General features: G+C 41.6%; 1 protein-coding gene across 3 annotated transcripts in view; it reads left to right on the top strand.

Annotated features, from left to right (window-relative positions):
* The window catches only part of Stx17 (syntaxin 17), a 51,424-nt gene extending 36,439 nt beyond the window's left edge, over window positions 1-14,985 (top strand). For all 3 annotated transcript variants that reach the window (XM_021652844.2, XM_021652845.2, XM_060379886.1), the window contains exons 5-8: window positions 1,556-1,671; window positions 1,752-1,802; window positions 9,137-9,223; window positions 9,957-14,985. In XM_021652844.2, the coding sequence (XP_021508519.1) occupies window positions 1,556-1,671; window positions 1,752-1,802; window positions 9,137-9,223; window positions 9,957-10,196 (494 nt within the window). In that variant the 3' untranslated portion in view covers window positions 10,197-14,985. The remainder of the gene's footprint in view (window positions 1-1,555; window positions 1,672-1,751; window positions 1,803-9,136; window positions 9,224-9,956) is intronic.
* The last annotated feature ends 6,485 nt before the right edge of the window (window positions 14,986-21,470 follow it).

Below are 21,470 nucleotides of genomic sequence, written 5' to 3' on the forward strand. Positions count from 1 at the left end.
TCTGATTATGGCATCTTCCAACTTCCCAGTGGTCTCCAGTTCCTCTTAACAGTTTGGTAACGATCATGTGAGAAAGACACGGCTCTTGGAAAAGCTTTGCAATACCTTCAGGTAGCCTCACCTTAGCCTGTCAGCTTCAGCCTTTGCTTCCTTCCTGAGCACAGCCATGCAGCAGCTAGACTGGACATCTTTTGATTTCAAGCCTGTGAACACACTGTTGTTCTCCTTGAGTCAGACACTCTGGGTGTACTCATCCCACTCCACCTGTCTAATTTTTTCATCCTTAGGCTTCATCCTCAGAACCCCTGTCTTCGCTCTGCACATTCAGGATTTCATGCCTGCCCTACACACATGGCACATCATCCTCACTCTGGCATAGTTTGTCAGATAGTGCTGACGGAACTTGACAGTTAGATGTCTGTACCTCAGGTCCCATGGAAGCTCTGTTCTGATAGCAACAGTGACAGTGGCAGCAACAGGGACAGAGTCTATCCTAAGTTAATAGCAACTCACTTTACAAGCAGGAACAGCAAGTCTCCAAACCAGGGTTCCAACACTGGTCTTTCAGACCAAACCCACAGTGCTAACAGCCCTCTGGTGCTGCCGCTTTAGGGTAGGTATAAAAACAGTGTGTCTGTTAGGTGTGCAAGTATGAATTTCATGAATGAAAGGTTGGTAAAACCACCACGAAGACCCAGAAAAACGTAAAGGTAGTTGTTTGTAGTGCAAAGTGCTCTGTTATTACAGTAATGCTTAATAAAGAGTTTTGTGTGTTGAAGGCTTTGTAAGAGCTAGAAAAGAAGTAGCAGAAACCATGGAGGTACATGGAGGAAGAGTGATTCTAAGCAGTTTCAGCAAGTTCAACAATATTCAGATGGCAGATGTGCTCATTACTGGCAGAATTGTCACCAGTGGAAACTGATGTTAATTGCTACAAACACATAACTACATCACTTTTCTACTTCACTAGTCTGCCAAAGTGCTAAACCTCAGCCCACTTTCCTACTTTAAAGTTATATGTTTACTTATTTATTGGTGTGTGTGTGTGTGTGTGTGTGTGTGTGTGTGTGTGTGTAATGTGTGAGTTGTGGTGTGTATAAGGAGATCAGAGGACAACTTTGTGGTATCTGTTTTCTCCTTCATCTGTCCGTGGGTTCCAAGATTGAAGTCAAGTTGTCAGGTTTGCAAACGCTTTACTAGCTGAGCCATCTTACCCACCCACTTTTCAATTGTTGACAGCTGTTATGTGATCCTTATTCATGAGATAGCAAAGTCCTGGCGTAAGGATTCGGTGACAGAACATGGAGGGTAGCAGTTCCCTCTGCCACCTCTTCCACCTCTCACCCTTTCATTCCGTGGCATGGAGAGTGTGTGTAGGTCTAACCACTTAGAGAAGAGGCTGCCCAAGGGTACATGATGCTGTTTTTATTGACGGATCCATTTACCTTTAGCCTGAACTGAATTGCAACCTTCTGTATGCTGGTTGCCTTGTGGAGCCAGTTTGTGTTCTGTCCTTCCTGAGAAGCAAACCTTAACCAAGTCTGTGTTCATCCAGGAGTGCTCCATGCTGGGGAGGCCGAAGCTGCTTCTCAGAGTCTGACTCAGATATATGCCTTGCCTGAAATTCCTCGAGACCAAGATGCCGCTGAATCCTGGGATACCTTAGAAGCGGTATGTTCAACATATTTTCTTTTTGGTAACTGTGAGATGGAAAAGTAAGTAATTTCTTCTCTTCCTTTCTCTCTTTTAAGGACTTAATTGAACTTAGCCATCTGGTCACTGATTTCTCCCTCCTAGTGAATGTAAGTATTTAATGTGAATGTAAATATTTAACTGGTATTAAGTATTAAGCTCAGAACTGATCAGTCACAGACCTTTTAATTAGAATTTCAGTAGAAGTCACATATTTTTAAAAAATATTTGCTTTTGTGTCTATGAGCTTTGCCTACCTGTATGAATGTACAATGCCTGTGTGTTTGATGCCCACAGATGCCAGAAGAGGGTATTGGATGTCCTGTAACTATACTTCCAGATGGTTTTGAGCTGCTTTATTGGTGTTGGAAACCTAACTTGGGTCCAGTGCAAGAGCAGCAAGTGCTCTTAACTACCATGCCTAGATTGAACTATGAGATGGTCCTTAAATTGTAAATCTAGGGAACAGGGACTATATCTGACATGAAATCAGTGGCTGGCTCTTTGATCACCTTCCCCTAACGGGGAAGCAGCCTTACCAGGCCAGAGAGGAAGACAATGCAGCCAATCCTGATGAGACCTGATAGGCTAGGGTCAGATGGAAGGGGAGGAGGACCTCCCTTATCAGTGGACTTGGGGAGGGGCATGGGAGGACATGAGGGAGAGAGGGTAGGATTGGGAGGGGCTGAGGGAGGGGGCTACAGCTGGAATACAAAATGAATAAGTTGCAATAAATAAAAAATTTTAAATATATTTAAAAAATAATAAATTAAAAAACAAAACAAAAAAGAAAGGTATAAAGAGAAGCCGCATCAGCTCCAAGAAGAAGCATTATATTCCAGCAGGGGAAGTGTCGTGTATGAAATAGTTATTTTCACAGAGCTAGCATTAACATGAGCCTTGAAGAATGAGTAAATAAATGCTCATAGAGGACCACAGGGGGCACACTTCAGAATCCATGAACCAGGACAAGATATTGTAAGCTGTGTGGACTGTCCAAGAGTACAAAATGTACCTGTTACCCAAAGCCTGCACTACCAGGGGCAAGCAAGAATAATGAGGGCCAGGTTGTGCTGGTACTGAATTTTGGGTCGCTTTGTGGGCCTGAAGGAGCCTGTACTTACATGTGATCAAACAAAACTCTTGCAATCCAGTCTGTGCCTTGGAAAGACTGTTTTAATGGTAAAGAAGAGGTATGGGCAGGGTGACTAGTTAGGAACCAGTTGCAAGAACTTAACCTGTAGGTAGAGTGGTAACAGCTACCTATATAATATAAGGAGGCCCAAAGACTAGTTAAGGATCAACCTGGAGAAAGGTGACGTCAAAGACAGGAAAGCTTATATTTATATTCTTTCTTATAAGGCCTGAATGAATCTGTTGTCATAGATTAGAGAGCACATTGTAGTTTTGGAGGAAAGATAGATTTTACATCATTATTTTTCTGCACTGTTCATGTGTTTTCCCCCAGGAATTATAAAAAGTTATGGTGTAAGAGCACATACGTGAATACATGTTTGCCCAAGTACAAAGCCTTTTTGCCTTGTACTCTGGCTAGGCTAGTTACTTGTTCTTGATCAAGCCAGGGATTGACTAGGATCTATCTTTTCTGACGTATGGCCTCCCTCAGGCCTGGCTTTGAGGTGGAAACTCCTAGACCACAGCTTCAGAGAGTTATATCCTTCCAGAGCTTGCTAATCTAGCTGCAGCCTGCTCCAGATTCTCTAGCACTAACCTTCTGATTTTTTAACAGTTATGGGGTCAGGACACGTGATTTCTCAGCCATTCTTTTGAAGATTGTAGGAGAGGGTGGAAGCTCTTCCTGTGTAACTTTGTCATATAATTCCCCTTGGGCACTTTTGGCATTTAGAGCCGCATAACAGAATGGATTTGTCTTCTTTCAGTATAAGTGGTTTTCAAGGTTTTTGAGACAACTGTTCTTATTTCTTTTGACCTACCTCAACATATTTTCATTTCTTAGGAACTCTTTCTTCTTTTGTGGCCCTCCTGTATAAATGATTTCTATGTTGTTTGTTATTGCCCTATTCTTATATTCTGTCTTATGTATTTTTCCTTGAATTGTAATGACTATAATTGAAAGCAGTTAATTGCTTGAATTAATTCTGATGCCTCTAAGTCAAAAGAAAAAAATGTTACAAGTCTCTGGCTTAGGTGTTTGTTATTATTTTGCAGATGGCAGGGAATAAATAGGATCCCCCAAACATGTGTTGTTTATACTCAGGATCTATCTAGTTATTGTAATTAATAATCTTCCAATCTAATACAGAGTATACAGTCTATGTGTGCATGGTTACATAATAAATGCATTTGCCAAAGCCATCAATCTGTACACTTAAATGCATTTCAATACATTTAAATTATGCATCACTAAGGTTGATTTAAAGAGCAAACTAAAGATATACTTAGCTCTTTTCAAGACAAATGCATTTCTCTTTTAGTGTGTAGGCATATGAAAAAAAATAAAGTTTGTGGAGAATTAACAGTTGTGTGTTCACTTATGTTATGTAGTAAGCAGTTCTCCAGTCTCAGAAGGACTTATACACAAGGTTCCAGCCACAACCATAGCTGCATCCAAATGTCCTAGTTATTATCACAAGGACATGAGGCACAATACTATTTGGCAAAAGTTCAAAGAACGATTGTTATTCCCAGGATGATTGAGTGTTTTTTTGACGCATGGCCACGGATTCATAAATGCTCCATTTAGGCACAGAATAAGCAGGGGACCCAGAGTGACCACATCCTCTGTTGTCACATGGATATGACTGTGTCTGAGCAAATTAATTGTGTAGTTAAGGAGCACCTTCTGTATTGAAAGATCCTGTAGTGTCGTGGTAATGATGCCTCTACGTTGTGAACAAAATGCCACAAACTTGTACACTTAGAAGCCATTTACAATGTCAGGTGTACACATAGTGTGCATGTAACAGGGATTTGCTAAGATAATGGGATATGACAGTATAGGCCAGTAAGTGTGGGTGTATTAGTATCTTCAAAGTACCTGCTGCTCTGTTTGTGCAAGATCCTTTTTCCTGCGACCAGCCCTATTTCTGTCTAGTCAAGGACAATTGAAAGAACTCTTGGCCAGAAGCTGGACAAGATGTTATCCTTACTGCTAGGTCTGTTTTGAATTATGTCTATCTTTTTCTGTGTGGATCCTGAAATCGAGTTCTGTTCTGGCTGCACTAGCATAGGATCCAGTGGCTTCAGTCAGATTTCTTCTTGCATGGTCTCTGTGAGTGTCAGCATGGTATTTGACGGCAGAAGGGTTTGCACACCTGATGAGAGGACCCTCTCAGACAGCATCTCTCATCCTCTCCCTCCCATCTGCGTCAGCTGTTGCTGCAACTTTGCTTTGGCTCTTCACATTACCTTTACCTCTGTCCCCAGCAACATTCCCTCTGTCTTGCCAGTATTCGAGTCCTCCAGTCCCTCCTGCTGCACTGTTCCTGCTTCCCTACCCTGCTTACTGCCTTTGCTAGGCCAAGAGAGCCATACTCTGCCTGTGTGTCACATTTCTGTTTCTTTCTGAGCCTTTCTGTTTCTGTGTCTGCAGATGGTTGTAGCTGGAACTTAGGGAGGAATAAAGGGAAGTAGCTGCAGTTTGGGGATTGTCTTAAACTCATAGTTTCAACTTCTTGCACACTAATAAATCTGTACAACAGCCTCTCTAAGAAAGAGCATTGTTGTTGATGTGAATGAATTCGAGGATGAGTGTGTTGAGTGAATTATTGTTTTTATGATAAAGTGAAATATTCTTTGATGCTGGGCTGACAAGTGTCCACAGTAAGCATTCAAGGGAAAAATGATTTCTTATTAGTTTTTAATTCATCTATCCAACTTGACTTCTTCTTAATTATTATTAACAAAATAATTCACATTTTTCTCCTATAACTGCTTATAGAGATTTAGCTGTTTTCAGGACAATAGGGCAACCTAATTCAATATTCCTTAAAATGAAACTCATAGGCATATTTTTTGAGTTTTGAATTTTTCTTTTCTGTAAAATGGGATGTGTATGTTAGTCTGATAAACACTGTAATGTGCCTTATAAATGGCTTAGTTCATTGTTACAGGGATGCTGAAAACACTTTTAAGTGCCGAAGAGTAAAATGTCAAGCAGGGGGAGGATGAAGACTGTTCAGTGTGGGAAATCTAAGTAGATAAAGTCTTAAACAAATACATAAGACTTAAACAAATCAGAAGCAAAGAGGCCCCACGCCACCATTGGTAGAAGCCTGGTTTCATAGACCATGGTAGGTTATACATGTGCAGGTTGGCCTAGGGAAAGACCTAAGGACTGAGTTCTACATGCAATGTAGTTTGGCATTCCGATTGTGATTGACAGCTAACTACCATCATTATAAATATCACCGAGTCCTCCTTATTCATGAAGTAGGATCTGAAGATAGACAGTTGGAGGACTGAGGCCAAACTAAAGGGAAGAAGCAGCTAGGTCTGCATAGTTGAGGAATGCCTGTTGATCCCATGGCAGGGCTTTCTGCTCTCTGCCTTATCCTAGCCCCATGTTTAAGCAAACATCACATGTTCTGTAGTTCTTGCTACTACCCCAGGATAGATGGACTCATCTTGGGCTGGTAGTTGCAGTGATGAATGCATTACAGTTGAAATAATGAGTAATGGGCATTTTCCTGGTGGTATTTAATCCAATTATTCCAAGGGATTTTTATAGGGAAAAAACTCAGTATCTTAGTATTCTACTTTAAACTTAAAAAGGTCTTTATGATGGTTTAAATGAAAATGGTCCTAATAGGCTTATATATTTGAATGCTTAGTCACCAGGGAGTGGAGTTCCTTGAAAGGATTAGAAGGATTAGGAGGTGTGGTCTTGTTGGAGAAAGTGTATCTCTGGGGGTTGGCTTTAAGGTGTCAAAAGCCCATGGCAGGCTCATTTTCTATCCCTTGGCTACTGATCAGGCTGTAGCTCTTAACTAATTCTTCAGTACCCTGTGTGCCACTGTGCTCCCCATCAGCATGCTCCCTGCCATGGATGATGGACTAAGCACCTGAAACTGTAAGCAAGCCCCCAGTTAAACGTTTTTCTTTATAAGACTTACCATGGTCGTGTTATCTCATCACAGCAACAGAGCAGTGACTAAGGCAGTCATAGTGTTCTGCAGTATCCAAAGTTTTAGGAAGGGGCACAGAAAATATATCTTTCTGATATCCTGTGTCATTTGGAATGTGGACATAGCAATAGCTCTAGCAGACTCGTCCCTCAGCCTAAGGGAAAGGAACTCTTTGCCCTCTACTTTAGCCTATAAAGATGTAAAAGTTGATGCTACTGTTTTCCTGAAGTGGCTTATCTGCTAGCATACTTTTGTGTCAAGCAAGAGTAGAAGCCTTGGGTATATCCCAAACAGAAGTAATGCTAAGGTGTCAGGAATCCAGGCCAGTTGGAAATTATTGGTGCTGGCACTTTTACTTCTGTGGCTAAGAAGAAAGCTGACTTAAAGAAGCTTTCCTGTCATAAAATTTAAAACCCATAGATCTATTACCTGAGAGTATTATCATAGGAACAAGGTCACTAAACATTTTTACTAGAAATGCAAGAGGGAAATCCAGGATTCCCATGGGTCTTCTGTTATCCCATGTGCTTTGCAGACATCTCACTGTATCCTTCTCTTAACTCTGTGAAGTAGAAGTACCATTGTCCTCATGTGCTTGGCTCAAGGACATACCAGGGCAGTCCTGGGGTCTGAACACAGAATATGCAGATCTAGGCTTTGTGCCAGTCTTATCACAGATAATAAGTGTGTGAAGTGGGAGGCTGCAGAGATGGCTCAGCAGCTAAGAGCACATACTACTCTTGCAGGAAGCCTGAGATTGGTTCCCAGCGCCCATAACAAGTGGCACATCCTCCTGTATCTCCAGCACTAGGGGATCTGATGCCCTCGTCTGGATGACAACACATACACATGCGCACACACAGATTCTCGAACTGTATTTCAGGACTGTCACATCAAAGCCAGGTGGCCAGGTCCAGCATTTTTAGAAGCTTTTCAGGTGACCTAGTGTGTTCTCAAGTTTGAGAGCGTTGGATACACTTGTGTGACAGGTTCAAAAGAAAGCTGAAGAGGGACTATTTTAGGAATTGTTACAGCTATCAGGATGGGGGTGGAGAATCTTGGAATGAAGGCCACCACAAATGGCCTGGCAGAGAGAAGGCGCACGTTGGGCAGGGAAAGAGTATCAATAATGCTAATAGGAACCAGGTGGGGGCTCGCTCGGTGAGCTGTGTTGCACTTACATTCATTCTCACATGAAATGCTGATTGAAATAAGTGTCGGGTATGAGGGCCTCCATCTAAATCAGTTTAGCATCTAAGACAGTTGAATTACTTCACACTCACTGTGGAATGAGAGGGAAATTCTCTGTTTTTCTGCAAATTCAGAAGTGAAAGAAATTGCCTGTGCCCTGACAGTCATGGTGATTACATGGTTCTACACTGGTCAGAACCTACTCCACCATCAAAATGGGTGCATGTTATTGTATATAACTAACTATACATGTATATAGTAGATATATGTATATACACATATATGTATAGGTCTATATATGTGTATGTATGTATATTACTAAGTAAAGTTGATCTTGATGCGATCCTGTTTCCAGGGCAAGGACAGGGTGGTTGTGACCGAGGTGTCTGAGCAGAGCTTAGTAGCCACTCATGAATGACACTGAGGTGAGTTTAAACCTCGGAGAATGGCAGTCCCCAGCCACACTGTTGAGCCATCAGGGATCCGAGGAGCCATGATTCCTGCTGTGTCTGAACAGGTGTTGCTGATTTAGATAGACTGCTGTATTAATAGTATCGATCTGAAATATTTTAGTAAAACTCAAGACCACAGATTGCTCCCTATTGCATATCAAAAGTGCAAAGATTTCAGGCTGGATTACACTGAATTGTAGTGTAGTTCTAACAACAACAACAAAAACAATTAGTATTTGTTGCATCAAAGACATTTTACTCCTAAGGTAAATTTTATTTAAACAGAATCTCCAAAGATAAGTTATGAACTTTTTGTTTGAATTTGTTTTCCTCCTTTTATTTTTTAAACTATCAAACCCAACTTGACATGTAAATGCTTATTTTGATATTTTTCCTCCTACAAAGTAGGTTCATTTGGAGAATAACATGTTTGTATGTTTGAATGCACTCCAGTGTGAGGTGCTTTTTGCTATGAAGGTGCCACCCTTTTATTACCCAATCATTAAGTTCCCCTCTATTTTCGTGAAAGTGAATTTGTACTTTCGAAATGGTTTATCAGCTGCTATTAATGAACCACTATGAAGACTGCAAGGCTGCAGTACCCGGGGCCTGATTACAGGAATTAAAATAGTGTGTGTTGGCTTCCCACTGCTCCCCAGCAGGACTGCTCACTCATAATTCCTTTGCATCTAGTCTCAGCAGGAGAAGATTGACAGCATTGCAGACCATGTCAACAGTGCTGCTGTGAATGTTGAAGAGGGAACCAAAAACTTGGGGAAGGTAAGATTCTGCTCCTGCTGACAAATCAATGGTACTCCGGCTCCCAGGAATCTCCAGTATTAACCCAATTGATCTGCTCTCTTCAGTGTTGAGGGAACCAGCAATTAAGGAAATCAGGAAGAAGTGACACAGAGGTAGTGTAAGAAATCAATGGCTGTAATATTCTCCCAGATTCATTCTATCATCAGTTTTTTTTCCCCCAAAGAACTGTGAATTCAATCTAGGGCATTTAGTTGTTATGAAGGAATATCTGCAGAGGCCTACGGAGAAGAGAGAGCCACCCATGAATCCAGGCAGAGCAAAAGTATGAGACTGAAGCAGCACTGGAGGAGTGTGGCCATCTATTATCCACATGATGGGATTTTCAGCCCAGGTGCCTAGTGTGGAATAGCCTCTGTGCTGAATCAAAGCCCTGGTGGGAGCCAGGGGCTGCTGAAACTGTTTAAATGAGCCAGCCTGATAGTGGATTGATTGTTTCACAAGTGAAATCAATTAGTACAGTCCACTCCGGACCACACCCCTTCCCCCTTAGTTCTGGGGTCTGGAGCAATGGCTGTACCTGTAGAATACACACATGCACGTGCATCCAAGAATAATCTGAGGTTAATTAGGAATCCAGAGTTAAAGAGGCATTGCCAGGAGTAATGAAAGGAAGATGCACATCACCACAGGCAAATTTTCTCAACTCAATTTTTAAATTGAATTTTTCTTTTTTTTTTTTTTTTTTTCACAGGCTGCAAAATACAAGCTGGCAGCTCTGCCTGTGGCAGGTGCACTCATCGGAGGAGTGGTGGGGGGTCCCATCGGCCTCCTCGCAGGCTTCAAAGTGGCAGGAATTGCAGCTGCACTTGGTGGTGGGGTGTTGGGCTTCACAGGTGGAAAATTGATACAAAGAAGGAAACAGAAAATGATGGAGAAGCTCACTTCCAGCTGTCCAGATCTCCCTAACCAAAGTGACAAAAAATGCAGTTAAAGCCCAGGCTTCCCGCTGGCGCCAGGTCACCTCGCTGCTGCTGCTGCTGCCGCTGCGCTGCCAGCTCAGCCGCTGGAACAGTGCTGGGAAGCGGCTCTCCATGTCCTTGTGGCAGTGAACCGCCATAGAGGATGATTTGTTTCCTGAGTGTTAATGGAGATGGTGGAGGGGAGGAGCCTGGGCTGAGGGTGTGTGCTGTCTGTCAGGTCAAGTTTAAAGACTGCCAAAGAGCAAGTGTTCTGCCTGCAAATGTGAAAACTGAACCTATAACTATAAGATGTGTAGAAATGTATTGGACAGCTGAGGGTCAGTGTATTTGTAGATTATTTCTCCCTATAGGGAGAAATAGAATGTGAGTGCAGGAGTCTTTCTGTCCGGTGGGAATGTTGCTGCCTAACAAGGGGCACAGGTGAGCTACTTGTGTACTTGGGGGCTGGCTGAACTTGGATCCATCTATATTTTCTGAGGAAGGAAATTAATACTATAAAATAGAAAGAGAAGCCCACTTTCCCCTCACAGTCTCTTCATTGTGACATAGGTATCTTTTCTGAAGTCAGCCCCTCCCATGCTGGACCCACCAGACTAGCCACCAAGCTGCTTCCAGCTGGTGATCCTGAAAGCTCTCTGCTTCTAGGATGAATTCTACCCGTATTATGAGGATTTTTCTCACAACCTGCCTTTTTATCTAGTTTTCCATCTCTAGCTTAATCTCTTATGTTGAAAAAGAAAATTTAAATACTTTCGACATTATTTGGGTGGAGGGGAGTGTAAAGGCTATATCATGGAGCATTTTAGAACTTCAGGAGTCTGACATACCTGTCTCAAGGGGTCTGGGCCCCTCAGCCTTCTTGGAGGGGGGCAAGAAGGAGCTTTCTACCTCACTTCTGTTACTGCTGCCCTTTCCCCAGCTTTCTCCCTCCTGCCTCTGCCGCTGTTCTTCCAGTGTTCAAGCTTAACTTCTCTCATGTTCTAGATGGCCAAGGCCAAGATTCAGACTCAAGGAAAGCTCTGTGGTGCTAACCCAAAAGTTCACATGGACAGCAGGCATGCTACAGTCCAGCTCCATGTCTGTCTCAAACCAAAAGATTTGAGATCTAGAGAAAGGAACTTAAGACTGAAGGCAGCCTCACCCTGAATCCTAGCTCATTGGAAATAAGAAGGGGCTACTGGTCGCCTCAACTCTTTAACCTCTCTTGGAAATGGGAAGGAGCTACTGGTTGCCTCAACTCTTTAATCTCTCCTGAAGAGAGTGTACAACCAGGCAGGAGCACAGGTTCAAGGGCCAAAGGGTTCATCACTTAGCTTCTTTTAAGAGCTAAGTTGATATTTGACCTCTACTGGTTGCTACATTTCCTTCTGGGCCACAGAATCCTTCCCTTCCATGTTCTTTGTCTGACCAGTGCATTCCTATGAAACAAAGCACTACATCTTCTTCAATGACTGGGAAGTATCAAGTAAATGTGGATCCTGAAACACTGCCTGACACTGGGCATTAAGTATTTGGAGTAATTGCTTTTAACTTCATACTTATTCTCCAGCTCTTGCTGCTCCTTTAAGACAGCATGTCATACCTGAGAAGGGCAGGGCAGAAGTCATCCATATTTTATTTAAGATGACATTTTTTCTTCTTTTGTTTCATTTTTCAAGATGGTTTCTCTGTGTAGCCCTGATCTGCCTTTTCAGGAACTCTATAGAATAGCTGACCTCAAACTCAGAGACCTACCTGCCTCTGCCTCCTGAGTGCTAGGATTAAAGGTGTGCCTCCATACCTGGCTAAAACTAGATTCTTGAACCTTGGCCGAAGGGTAATTCTGATACAGCCACCCCAGCCTGCTTAGCTGGAATTACAAGAATAAGCAATGCCATTTAATTCTTTTAATCTCTCATATTCTACTTTATCTTCCTCTTTGCTTAATACTCAATTCTGCCAATCCCAAAAGGGCCACTCAGTCAGTGTGCCGTAAGCAGTGTGCCACAGCCACAGCACAAAGGACTCAAAAGAACCAGTAGTGAGGCCTGTATGTGAAACTCACACCTTCTGGATTTTGCACTTTTGCTGAACCCGTGGGGGAACTGTTGACATGGCCATGAACTATCAGTATTGGGCTTTTGACTCTAGCTGTCTCTGTGCGTAAGGAAGGTACAGTCTTCTTTAAAATTTTTTTATACTTTAAAGTTATTTAGAAATTGTATTTCCTTTCTCCACAGTAGAACCTAATAGCTATCTTTTTGCGGAAATTGCTTAGAAGTGTGTAATCAACTACAAATGAAATAAAGTACTTAAAAGTGTCATTTAATCAATATGACACAGAAGTGATCTTAAACTTGAATATTGCCCTATAGTGTCTAATTAAATTTATCTTTTCTGTGATTTATGTCTTATTTTTATTCCAGCCAGTTAAAAAGAACTACTTTAATTAAGGTCTTAAAGTTTGCAGAGACTCATTTCAATAATGCCGGTACTCCTAAAGACTGTTTTTGATGTTACAATCCAAGAATTCCTCTGAAATTTTGGTGTAACCCACAGTAAAAAGTATATTAAAATTGAACATATAGACATAAGAAATGTTTACCATTATATGCAATACATTCTGATGTTTTGTTTTCAACATGCTAGTTTCAACCTACTAACCAGTCTCGGTCTACAAATAGATTACCACTCTCAGTTTTCAGAAAACACCCTTCCCTACAGAAAAAGTGGTGTGTACCAAGCAGTCTGCCAGGCCTCCACCAGGCATTTGAGGATAGTGTAACTGGGCCTCAGGAATTCAGTAATTCGCAGAGTCACTCAGTTCCGAAGCCAGGAAGCCAGGATGGGGCTGTGTGTTGATGCCTAGCCTGCTCTGTCGTCTGTGCCTCGCTGGGAGCCCAGGGGCTGTGGGCCAGCTGACAGCCACCCACACTGTTCACTTGCTTCTTTGTCTTCTGGCCTCACCAGGTGTCCGCAGCCTGCCCTTAATGGTGGCCATGGCAGAACACAGCGCTGCACTGTTCCTCAAGTGTAAACCATGAGTGCTGGCGATCCAACCCACCCCCTACACTCTGGTTTACATCATAGGTTATGATCATTGCTTAAAGTGTTTTATATAATTTGCTTTTGAAACAGGTCTCTCATTGCTTTTAGAATCAATGAATCATTACTCTTTAAATGATGCCCCTGGGAAGCCATGCAGGCACAGTAGGGTAACAGCCTATTTCTGAACATCTGCTTTTGGATTGCCAGTAAAGAATTGCATGTTAAATAAGAAAAGCCACATCCACTGTGTTGACCGAAGACTGTTCTCCCGTACTGTTTGACCCTGTTCTCTTCCCATCTTAATTTTGTGTCTTCTGTTGGCTTAACTCTCCTGACTCATGAACAGGAGCCAGTGACTTAACATGCCTAGAAAGCAAGCATGCTGAAAGCTGCCTCTAACTGGTGGACTTCTAGTGCAGGGACCCTGAAATTCCACAAATGTCCTTCTGCCGGTCTGCCTTTCATGCTCTGTGTTTTCTGCAGTGAGAACTGGTTGCTGTTAACACCTACTGTTTCCAAGCAGGAAACGGAACTACAGATACCTACCACACTACCTTCCAGTAAAAGCCCAGAAGCCAAGCGTTCCTTTGAGTTGTTAGAAAAGGCATTTCTCAGAAGAGTCCCAGAAGCCCTTCACTGACAGCACATGGATAAAGGAGTGACAGCCTCGGGCAAGGTCCTCCTTGTGCATACAGTGCTTTCTCTCACAGAGCAGAATGTGGCTGTGGCTCCCAGGTGCTTACTGATGTCTGATGACATTCCCAAGTAGTTAGAGATATGACAAGGCAAGGATGCTTCCTCTCTGGGCCAGAGTAATAACACACATTCAGATTCTGTATGTGAAGTTTGTTTTTGCTTTCTGGAATAGGCTTTACTGATAGTGTAGGCTGGTTTTGAACTTGCAATCCTCCTGCTGTCAGCTCTCAAGTGCTGGGATTAAAAACATCCAGCTCTGTTTTATAACTGTTATTAACACGTGTTTCTAGTAAGTGGTTCTGTTTGTATTCAGCAGCTTGGCACCCTTTCACAGAAAAACTTCTAGAGTGTCAATAGTAAAAGAGTTATGTATCTACGTTACTACCTTCAAAGAAACTAGTTTGTGACACACATCTGTGCAATATTAACCCAACAGATATATTGGAATAAAAACATAAAAAATGTCAAGGGCAAATGATTTGCCCGAGATCACAAAGCTACTCTGTACAAGATCTAAGAGAATGACTTGGGGTGTTGTGGGGAGGATCCTCCATGTACTTTTACCAAGGTTTTCTTATGCTATGTCAAGCTGCCTGCTGAAGCTTGTAGTCCCAGGCCAACTCAATGGTCCAAATCAGGCAAAATGGGAAGAAATGTAAGAACACAAATTGCTTTAAGAAGAGGAAATTAGATGCAACTTCTTAACCTTCCAAACTGTGTCAGTCTCACCGCCTGTTCCTTGCAATAAAAGCACGAGGACCCCCATCAGCCCGTGAGCCCCTTACACACTTGTTTGAGCGAGACACTCAATAGTTTGCTTTTTTGTATACATTTCTCGACTTTTTGAGATTTTTCTTTTGATGTTAATAAATTGTGTTAGTAGATTCCATTAGCTAAATGCCCCAAAGGAGTGGTTCACATTGTTGTTGAACTTTAGGTATGGACAGGAAAGACTCAATGGTGAGGATTTCTGCAAAATTCAATACTTCCTGAATTGGTTTGTCATTTATTATGTTGCTGAGTGGTGCTTGAATAAGGACATATGCAATAAAATTCACCCATTTGCCAAACACTAAACTGAATTCCTGTTGTGTTGAATGCTAGTGTCATATACAGAAAGATAGACCTGTAGAATATATCACAGTAAGCCATGCAGTTACCTAAAGCAGGTAAGTCACACCAAAACATGGTAACACCAGGAAAAGGATGGACAAAGCAGTAGAAGCTTCAGTGAAGGAATAACGAAATGAGTAGGAAGGCTTTGCAGAGTTGTGCTCAACAGCAGGTAAGGAAGAATATGCCTGATGGAACAGAGCTGTCAGCTTCAAGTGAGGAAAAATCAAGACATTAGTAACCAAGAAAACAAGGAATTCAATGTACAGTTTAAGCCGGTTAGAGGTAAACAGACAGGAGTGGCTATAGCTATTTAAAATAGAGCAATTCTTTGTTTAAAGCGGTGGTTCTCAACCTTTCTAATGCTGTGACCCTTTAATACTGTTCCTCATGTTGTGGTGAGCCCCCCATTAAATTATTTTGTTGCTACTTCATAAGTGTAATTTTGCTACTGTTATGAATCATAAATGTAAATATCTATATTTTCCAATGGTCTTTGGCAATCCCAGTGAGAGGGTTGTTCAACTCTTTAAGGAGGTCACAACCCGCAGGTTGAAAACACTGGTCTAAAGGAGCTGATGGTATTTTGTTTCAGTTGGAACTGTTGAAACCCATTGAGTTGCTCCTTTCTCCTTTGTTGCCAAAAATGTTCCTCATACTGGCTGAAACTTTTGGTAGATTTAGTGTAGCTGTCTTCTCACCTCTCATTTGTGAGATTCTCCTGTTTAACACTGAATGCCTACTTTGTGATGGTTACTCATTCCATAAACATTTATTGGAAACCCAATTGAGAAAACCCATGGAATTTACCTTTAATGCCCAGGACCTCCGCAATTTAGGTTGGTATGGTCATCTGTTTCCTGATGGATTCTGTGCACTTTCACCCATGGGTAATTCCTCCGAGTTGAAATTTTCTCCTTAACAATAGAAAGAACTCTCCAATTAGACTATAAGCTTCATTTGGGATGTGACCAGACATCTGCTTCTTTGTGGGTTCTTTTTTTTTTTTTTTATGGTTGTCATTTGTTAGAACAATTGAATAGAGAGGCCATAGTATGTGAGTCCTAACTTTGGAAGTGTGTAATAGAATGTGCGGTAGCTAGGACATAGCAAATCTTTGTGCAGTGCTCACATTTGCCATTAACAGGGATGCAAGATTCAAGACAAGAAATCTGGAAAATAACACCTAGCACTTGAATGCTTTAAAGATTCCAGAATCTGGATGTGAAGACATTTCCCCTTGGCAGATTAAAAGTCCTGATCTGGGAGAAAGATCCAGGTTCTCTGTTACAGCAAAAATCCTAGGGAATTTTTATTTTTAAAAAGCCCTACTGTCTTGCAGTTGGATGGTAGGATTAGTAGAGGTCTACATTCGTTACTTTTCTTGTTGCTGGAAAGAGTAACAAAAGCACGTGAGGAGACGGGTTTATTTTGCCTCAGTCTCAGGAGCTTGAGGCATTGCATCTGTCATTGGGAAGTGATGAATGCAGGTGCTCAGATTTCTCGTCTTCATGTAGTCCGGGACCCATGGTGCAGCACAGACTAACCTAATCTAGAATTCCCTCACAGGCATGCCCAGAAGCCTGGGTCGTCATTTTGTCAGTGATCTTGTCGAGTTAAATAATCATCACAGGACCTAAGAAAGTTATAGTTGGGCAGACTAATATTGGAATAGGATGTAGTTGAATGAGTGCAAAGGCTTTGTTGGGCAAGCAGAGAATGGAATTAGGCTGATGCCTAGAGGGACACATTTGACAGGATTTGAACTCATGTTTCTGATGCCAAAGTTCATACACTTACCCCACTAAATAGCATCTCTATAAGAATGGAAAGAAACACTAGTTGCCTTTCTTTCCTCTGTGAGTCTTCTTCATAAAAGATTACTGCCTCTTTTTTCCCTTTTCTTTTTCTTTTCAAACACAGGGTTTCTCTGTGTATCCTTGGCTGTCCTGGAACTTGCTCTGTAGACCAGGCTGGCCTCAGGCTCAGAGATCCACCTGCCCCTGCAGCAAAGTGCTAGGATTAAAGGTGTGCAGAGAAATTCACCACCAGGCTGAAATTCATCTTAACAGTTGAATAAAATTCCATTGTGCATGTGTACCCCATTTTAATTATCCACTCATGTGTTGATGGACATCTAGGCCAATTCCATTTTCTTTCTACAGTGAACAAAGAATTAACTAGCATGGAGAAGCAAGTATCTCAAGTACAACTCATGGTCCTTTGGGCATATACCTAGGAGTGGTATAGCTGGACTAAATGGTAATTTTATTTTTAGCTTTTTGAGGAATGGCTGCACCAGTTTACTGTGCCACTAACTGTAAATAAGGGTTTCTCTTGCACACTTTCCCTAGCATTCGTCCTTTGTTTTTATGACAGAGGTGAGGGACAATCTTTTAATTTTAATTTGTATTTTCCTGAAAGCTAGGAGTGTAAACACTTTAAAAAGTTACTGGCCACTTGCATTTCTTCTGAGAACTGCATGGTCTCCTTAGCCCCTTTTGTTTTGATTGGCTATGTGACCTTCTGAGATCTTTGTATATGTTAATCCTGTCAGACAGGATGGGGACAAGGCTCCATGGTAGAGTATTTGCCTAGCATGAGAAAGTCCTGGGTTCAATCTGCAGCACTGGAAAAGAAACAAAGTCCTGTCAGACGGCAAACATCTCCCTTTCTGTAGGCTCTGCCTTCAATTAACAGTTTCCTTTGCTGTACAAAAAGCTGTTTAGTTTCATGAGGTCCTTTTTGTCGGCAGGGCATTTGGCTTTGTTTGCTGAGGGACTAATGTTCTGTTGGGTTGGTGTTCTGTTGGCGAGGTTCTGACCTATGGCTGCACCATGAAGTACACGTCCTACCTTTGTCTCCATTTACATGTGCTTGTATCATCTACTTTTTATCGGTATGGTTCCTGCAGCACAACTTGAAATCAGCTATGGTGAGACTGTCAGCATTCTTATTTCAGGATTTCTTTGCCTTTAGAGGTGTAATAGTAAATGAATTTTAAGACTGTGCTCCGTTCCATTTCTGTGAAAACGGTATTGGTATTTTGACAGAGGCTGCATTAAATCTGTAGATTGCATGACAGCTTTTCTCACAACATTGATTCTTCCACTCATGAGCATTCACTTGCCATCCTCGATTTCTCTTTTCTTGGTTTGGATAGTTGAGACAGGGTCTCACTATGTATCCCTGATGGGCCTGGAACTTGCCATGTAGACTGACTCTCCTGGAGCATTCAGAGATGCACCTGTCTCTGCCTCCCAAGGGCTGGGATTAAAGGCCTACACCACCACTCTGGGCTTTCTCTTGAGGATTTCAGAACTTTCGTTATGAGGTCAGTTTCCTTAGGTTAGGAAATTTTTATTATCATTTCCACCTTTCTGTCTGTAGATCTGTTTATCTTGGTTTGAGTAGATCATATGCATCAAGAAATTCATCCATTTAAATTCTGTGGCATATGTTTTTAAGGTATATCCTAATGATTTTCTGAATTTCATGGAAAACCACCAATGATTCCTAACATGATTTTAACAGACAGCTATTGAGGAAGGGGGCAGTGACTGATAGATGCTGGATAGTCATTTACCTTTATTGAGAACGATACCCGAACACGAAAATGTGCAATGTCTGCTTAGGAATAGTGAGTTTAGGCCTTCATTTACATCTGTCATGCTGCAAAATTGTTCCTCATGCTCCCGTTCAGTCTCAAATGATCAGGGAATTTTTCTTTGAATCTTACAGAATTTCTGATATGGCTTGTCTTAAATCAGAGTATCAGGCTCATTATGATGTGCCCCCTTTCCTGTGTGTTCCCAGGGATGCCATGTTTGGCTTTTTCCTGGGTAGTGATTACAGCAAGAAAAAGCACCAGTCTTCCAATGTAAGTTTATTCCCTACTTATGTACGTTTACCATAGGGCACCAAGAATAGACATATAACTTGTCTGTCACAGCTGTCCTCATTAGTAAACTTCATAGGACCTGTCACATAACAGTAAGCAGTGATCTTTGATACAAGTGGATGAATCTGGAGAAACAACAGGTCAGTAACCAGTACTCTGTAGGAGACAGAATAACAGCAACTTCTGGAAAAGACCATATGGATAGAAGAGTGTAGCTTTCTGTGCCTACTCTAAGGTGGCTATTTTTCTTGACTCAGACTGTAGCAGATATTTGTGATCATAACCACTTTTTTACTATTTTGTCCCTTCATTGGTCATTTAGCTTCATAACAGAGGAACAGTTTGTATTTAACAAATATCTTCAGTCTGGAAACAGTAGCTCATGTTTATTGAGTGATAAACCTATATGGTACTTTGTAACCACAGACAGCATTTTTGTCAACTCATAATTGCCTAAAAGAGGATTGACTAAATTGGGATCAGATCTTAACAGAAAATGTCAAGTTAGGAGAAAATGTCCAGTACCCAAGATGGTGTTGCCAAAGACAGTTCTGTTATACATCTCTAGCTTGACTGGCACCGAACCTTTATTTTTTGGCGGTCTTTGGCACTTAAAGCTGGCTTAGCAGGTAGGACTGAAGGTGACAGACTCATTTGTAGGATAGTATTATCTGACAAAATCAGATAATTGAGATACGCAGATTTGCTATCAGAATCCAGTTATAAGAACAATTTATCCTCAACTGCCCTGTACTTTAGCTTTTTTTTTTTTTTTCTCTTAAGACTTGCTGAGTTCGTTTAGTGTACCACATAGCTGGAACAGAAAGATGGCACTTCTACTTTCCTCACAACCTGCATGCAAATGGAAATTGGAAAAACACAGCTGTGAGTAACCTAGGCTATACAAGACTATGGGAATGCAGGGAATAATGTCTTCTTGCGGGGGCTGGAGAGATGGCTCAGAGGTTAAGAGCACTGCTTGCTCTTCCAGAGGTCTCGAGTTCAAATACCAGCAACCACATGGTGGCTTACAGCCATCTATAATGAAATCTGGTGCCTCTTCTGGCATTCAGGTGTACATGCAGACAGAACACTGTACACATAATAAAAAAAAATAAATATGTTAAAAAAAAAACAAAATCTCAGAACACTGGATATATATACCATTATTCTGTGCCAGTTAAAAAAAAAATAATGTCTTCTTGCTTCCTATTGCTGAGGAAAAAAAAAAGACAACTTGGCAAGAGAAGGGTTAAGTGTGTGAGCTTATAGTTTATAGTCCATTATGAAGGAAACTTGAAGCAGAAACTGAATCAGAGGCAAAGAAGGAGTGCTGCTTACAAATACAACCCAGGGCCACTGGGCAGCACCCACAGTGGGCTGGGCCCTCCTACAGTCATTAATCAGGAAAGCGCCCAGATGTCTCTAATGTGGGTAAGCAGACTACGAAGGACAAGGTGACGCTTGTCCTACACATTGAATCGAGTGGAATTTGCTAGACAAGGAGTGTTTAGGGGGAGGAGGGTGGTAAGCCTTTAGAGAAGCAACTTGAAGCAGCACTATTCCAGAGTCCAACCCCCACTGTCTTAAGGACAGTCCTGTCTTTTCTAGTGTTCAAGTACTCTGACGCATCAGCTGAAGGCGGGTTTGAGTTATCTGCACATGAACTCACAGGTCCCATTCTCAGCCAAACGAAGCACAATGACAGAATCTGGAAAAGCTAGTGGCTCTGGTCATCTAGATTCTAGGTAAAACATTCATAATACATTATTTATGTAATTAGTAATAAGTCTCATATATAGAAATATTTTACAAATATAGTTTTATTACTTGGAAATACATACAAAATTTCAAACACAGCTAAAAAGGTTGCTAGGCAGAGGTTCTACCCAAGCTGTTTTAATGAATACAGAAATCAGTTATGGCCAGCAGTGAGCAGCTCGAGTCCTGAAACAGCTTTTTCTCAGGTTCTTACCCACTTTCAAAACTAGCGACATCTTCCCCAACACAGACAACTAGTATTTCATTTTGTTCACAGGGCTTTTTTCAGCAAGACTGCTGAATGCCACTCACTACATCCATTTTGAAACTGGAACACTGTGCCCAATTAACAACATATCCTCCATGGTTTCTCGGACGGTCCTAACAGTTATTAACAGAAAGCACTTCTGTGTGATACAAGGTATGGGATGAACAGCCTTACAATAATTTCAGGTGGAAAGTTTTTTTGTTTTTGTTTGTGTGGTATGTGTGTTTGTGTTTTAAACTTTTTTTACTTTTGGCTAAGCAGAGTACATATGTTGAAGAAAAACCTGAGTTCTGGTTTTCCTGATTATCAACCCATTGCCCATTCTTTTTACCTTGATGCTTAAAAAACAAACAAGCAAGAAAAAAACCCCTCTTTTTGCAACATTAACACTTTCATTCTGAGCATTCCCATTTCAAACACTGTTTGTATCACATGCCCCTTGGTAGCTTTTATTGCAGCAGCTCCCCTTCTTTTTGCACACACCCCTTGACAAAGTAACTCATCAGTAAGCTCTCTACG

The sequence above is a fragment of the Meriones unguiculatus genome, chromosome 3 (genome assembly GCF_030254825.1).
Source record: "Meriones unguiculatus strain TT.TT164.6M chromosome 3, Bangor_MerUng_6.1, whole genome shotgun sequence".
NCBI lineage: Eukaryota > Metazoa > Chordata > Mammalia > Rodentia > Muridae > Meriones > Meriones unguiculatus.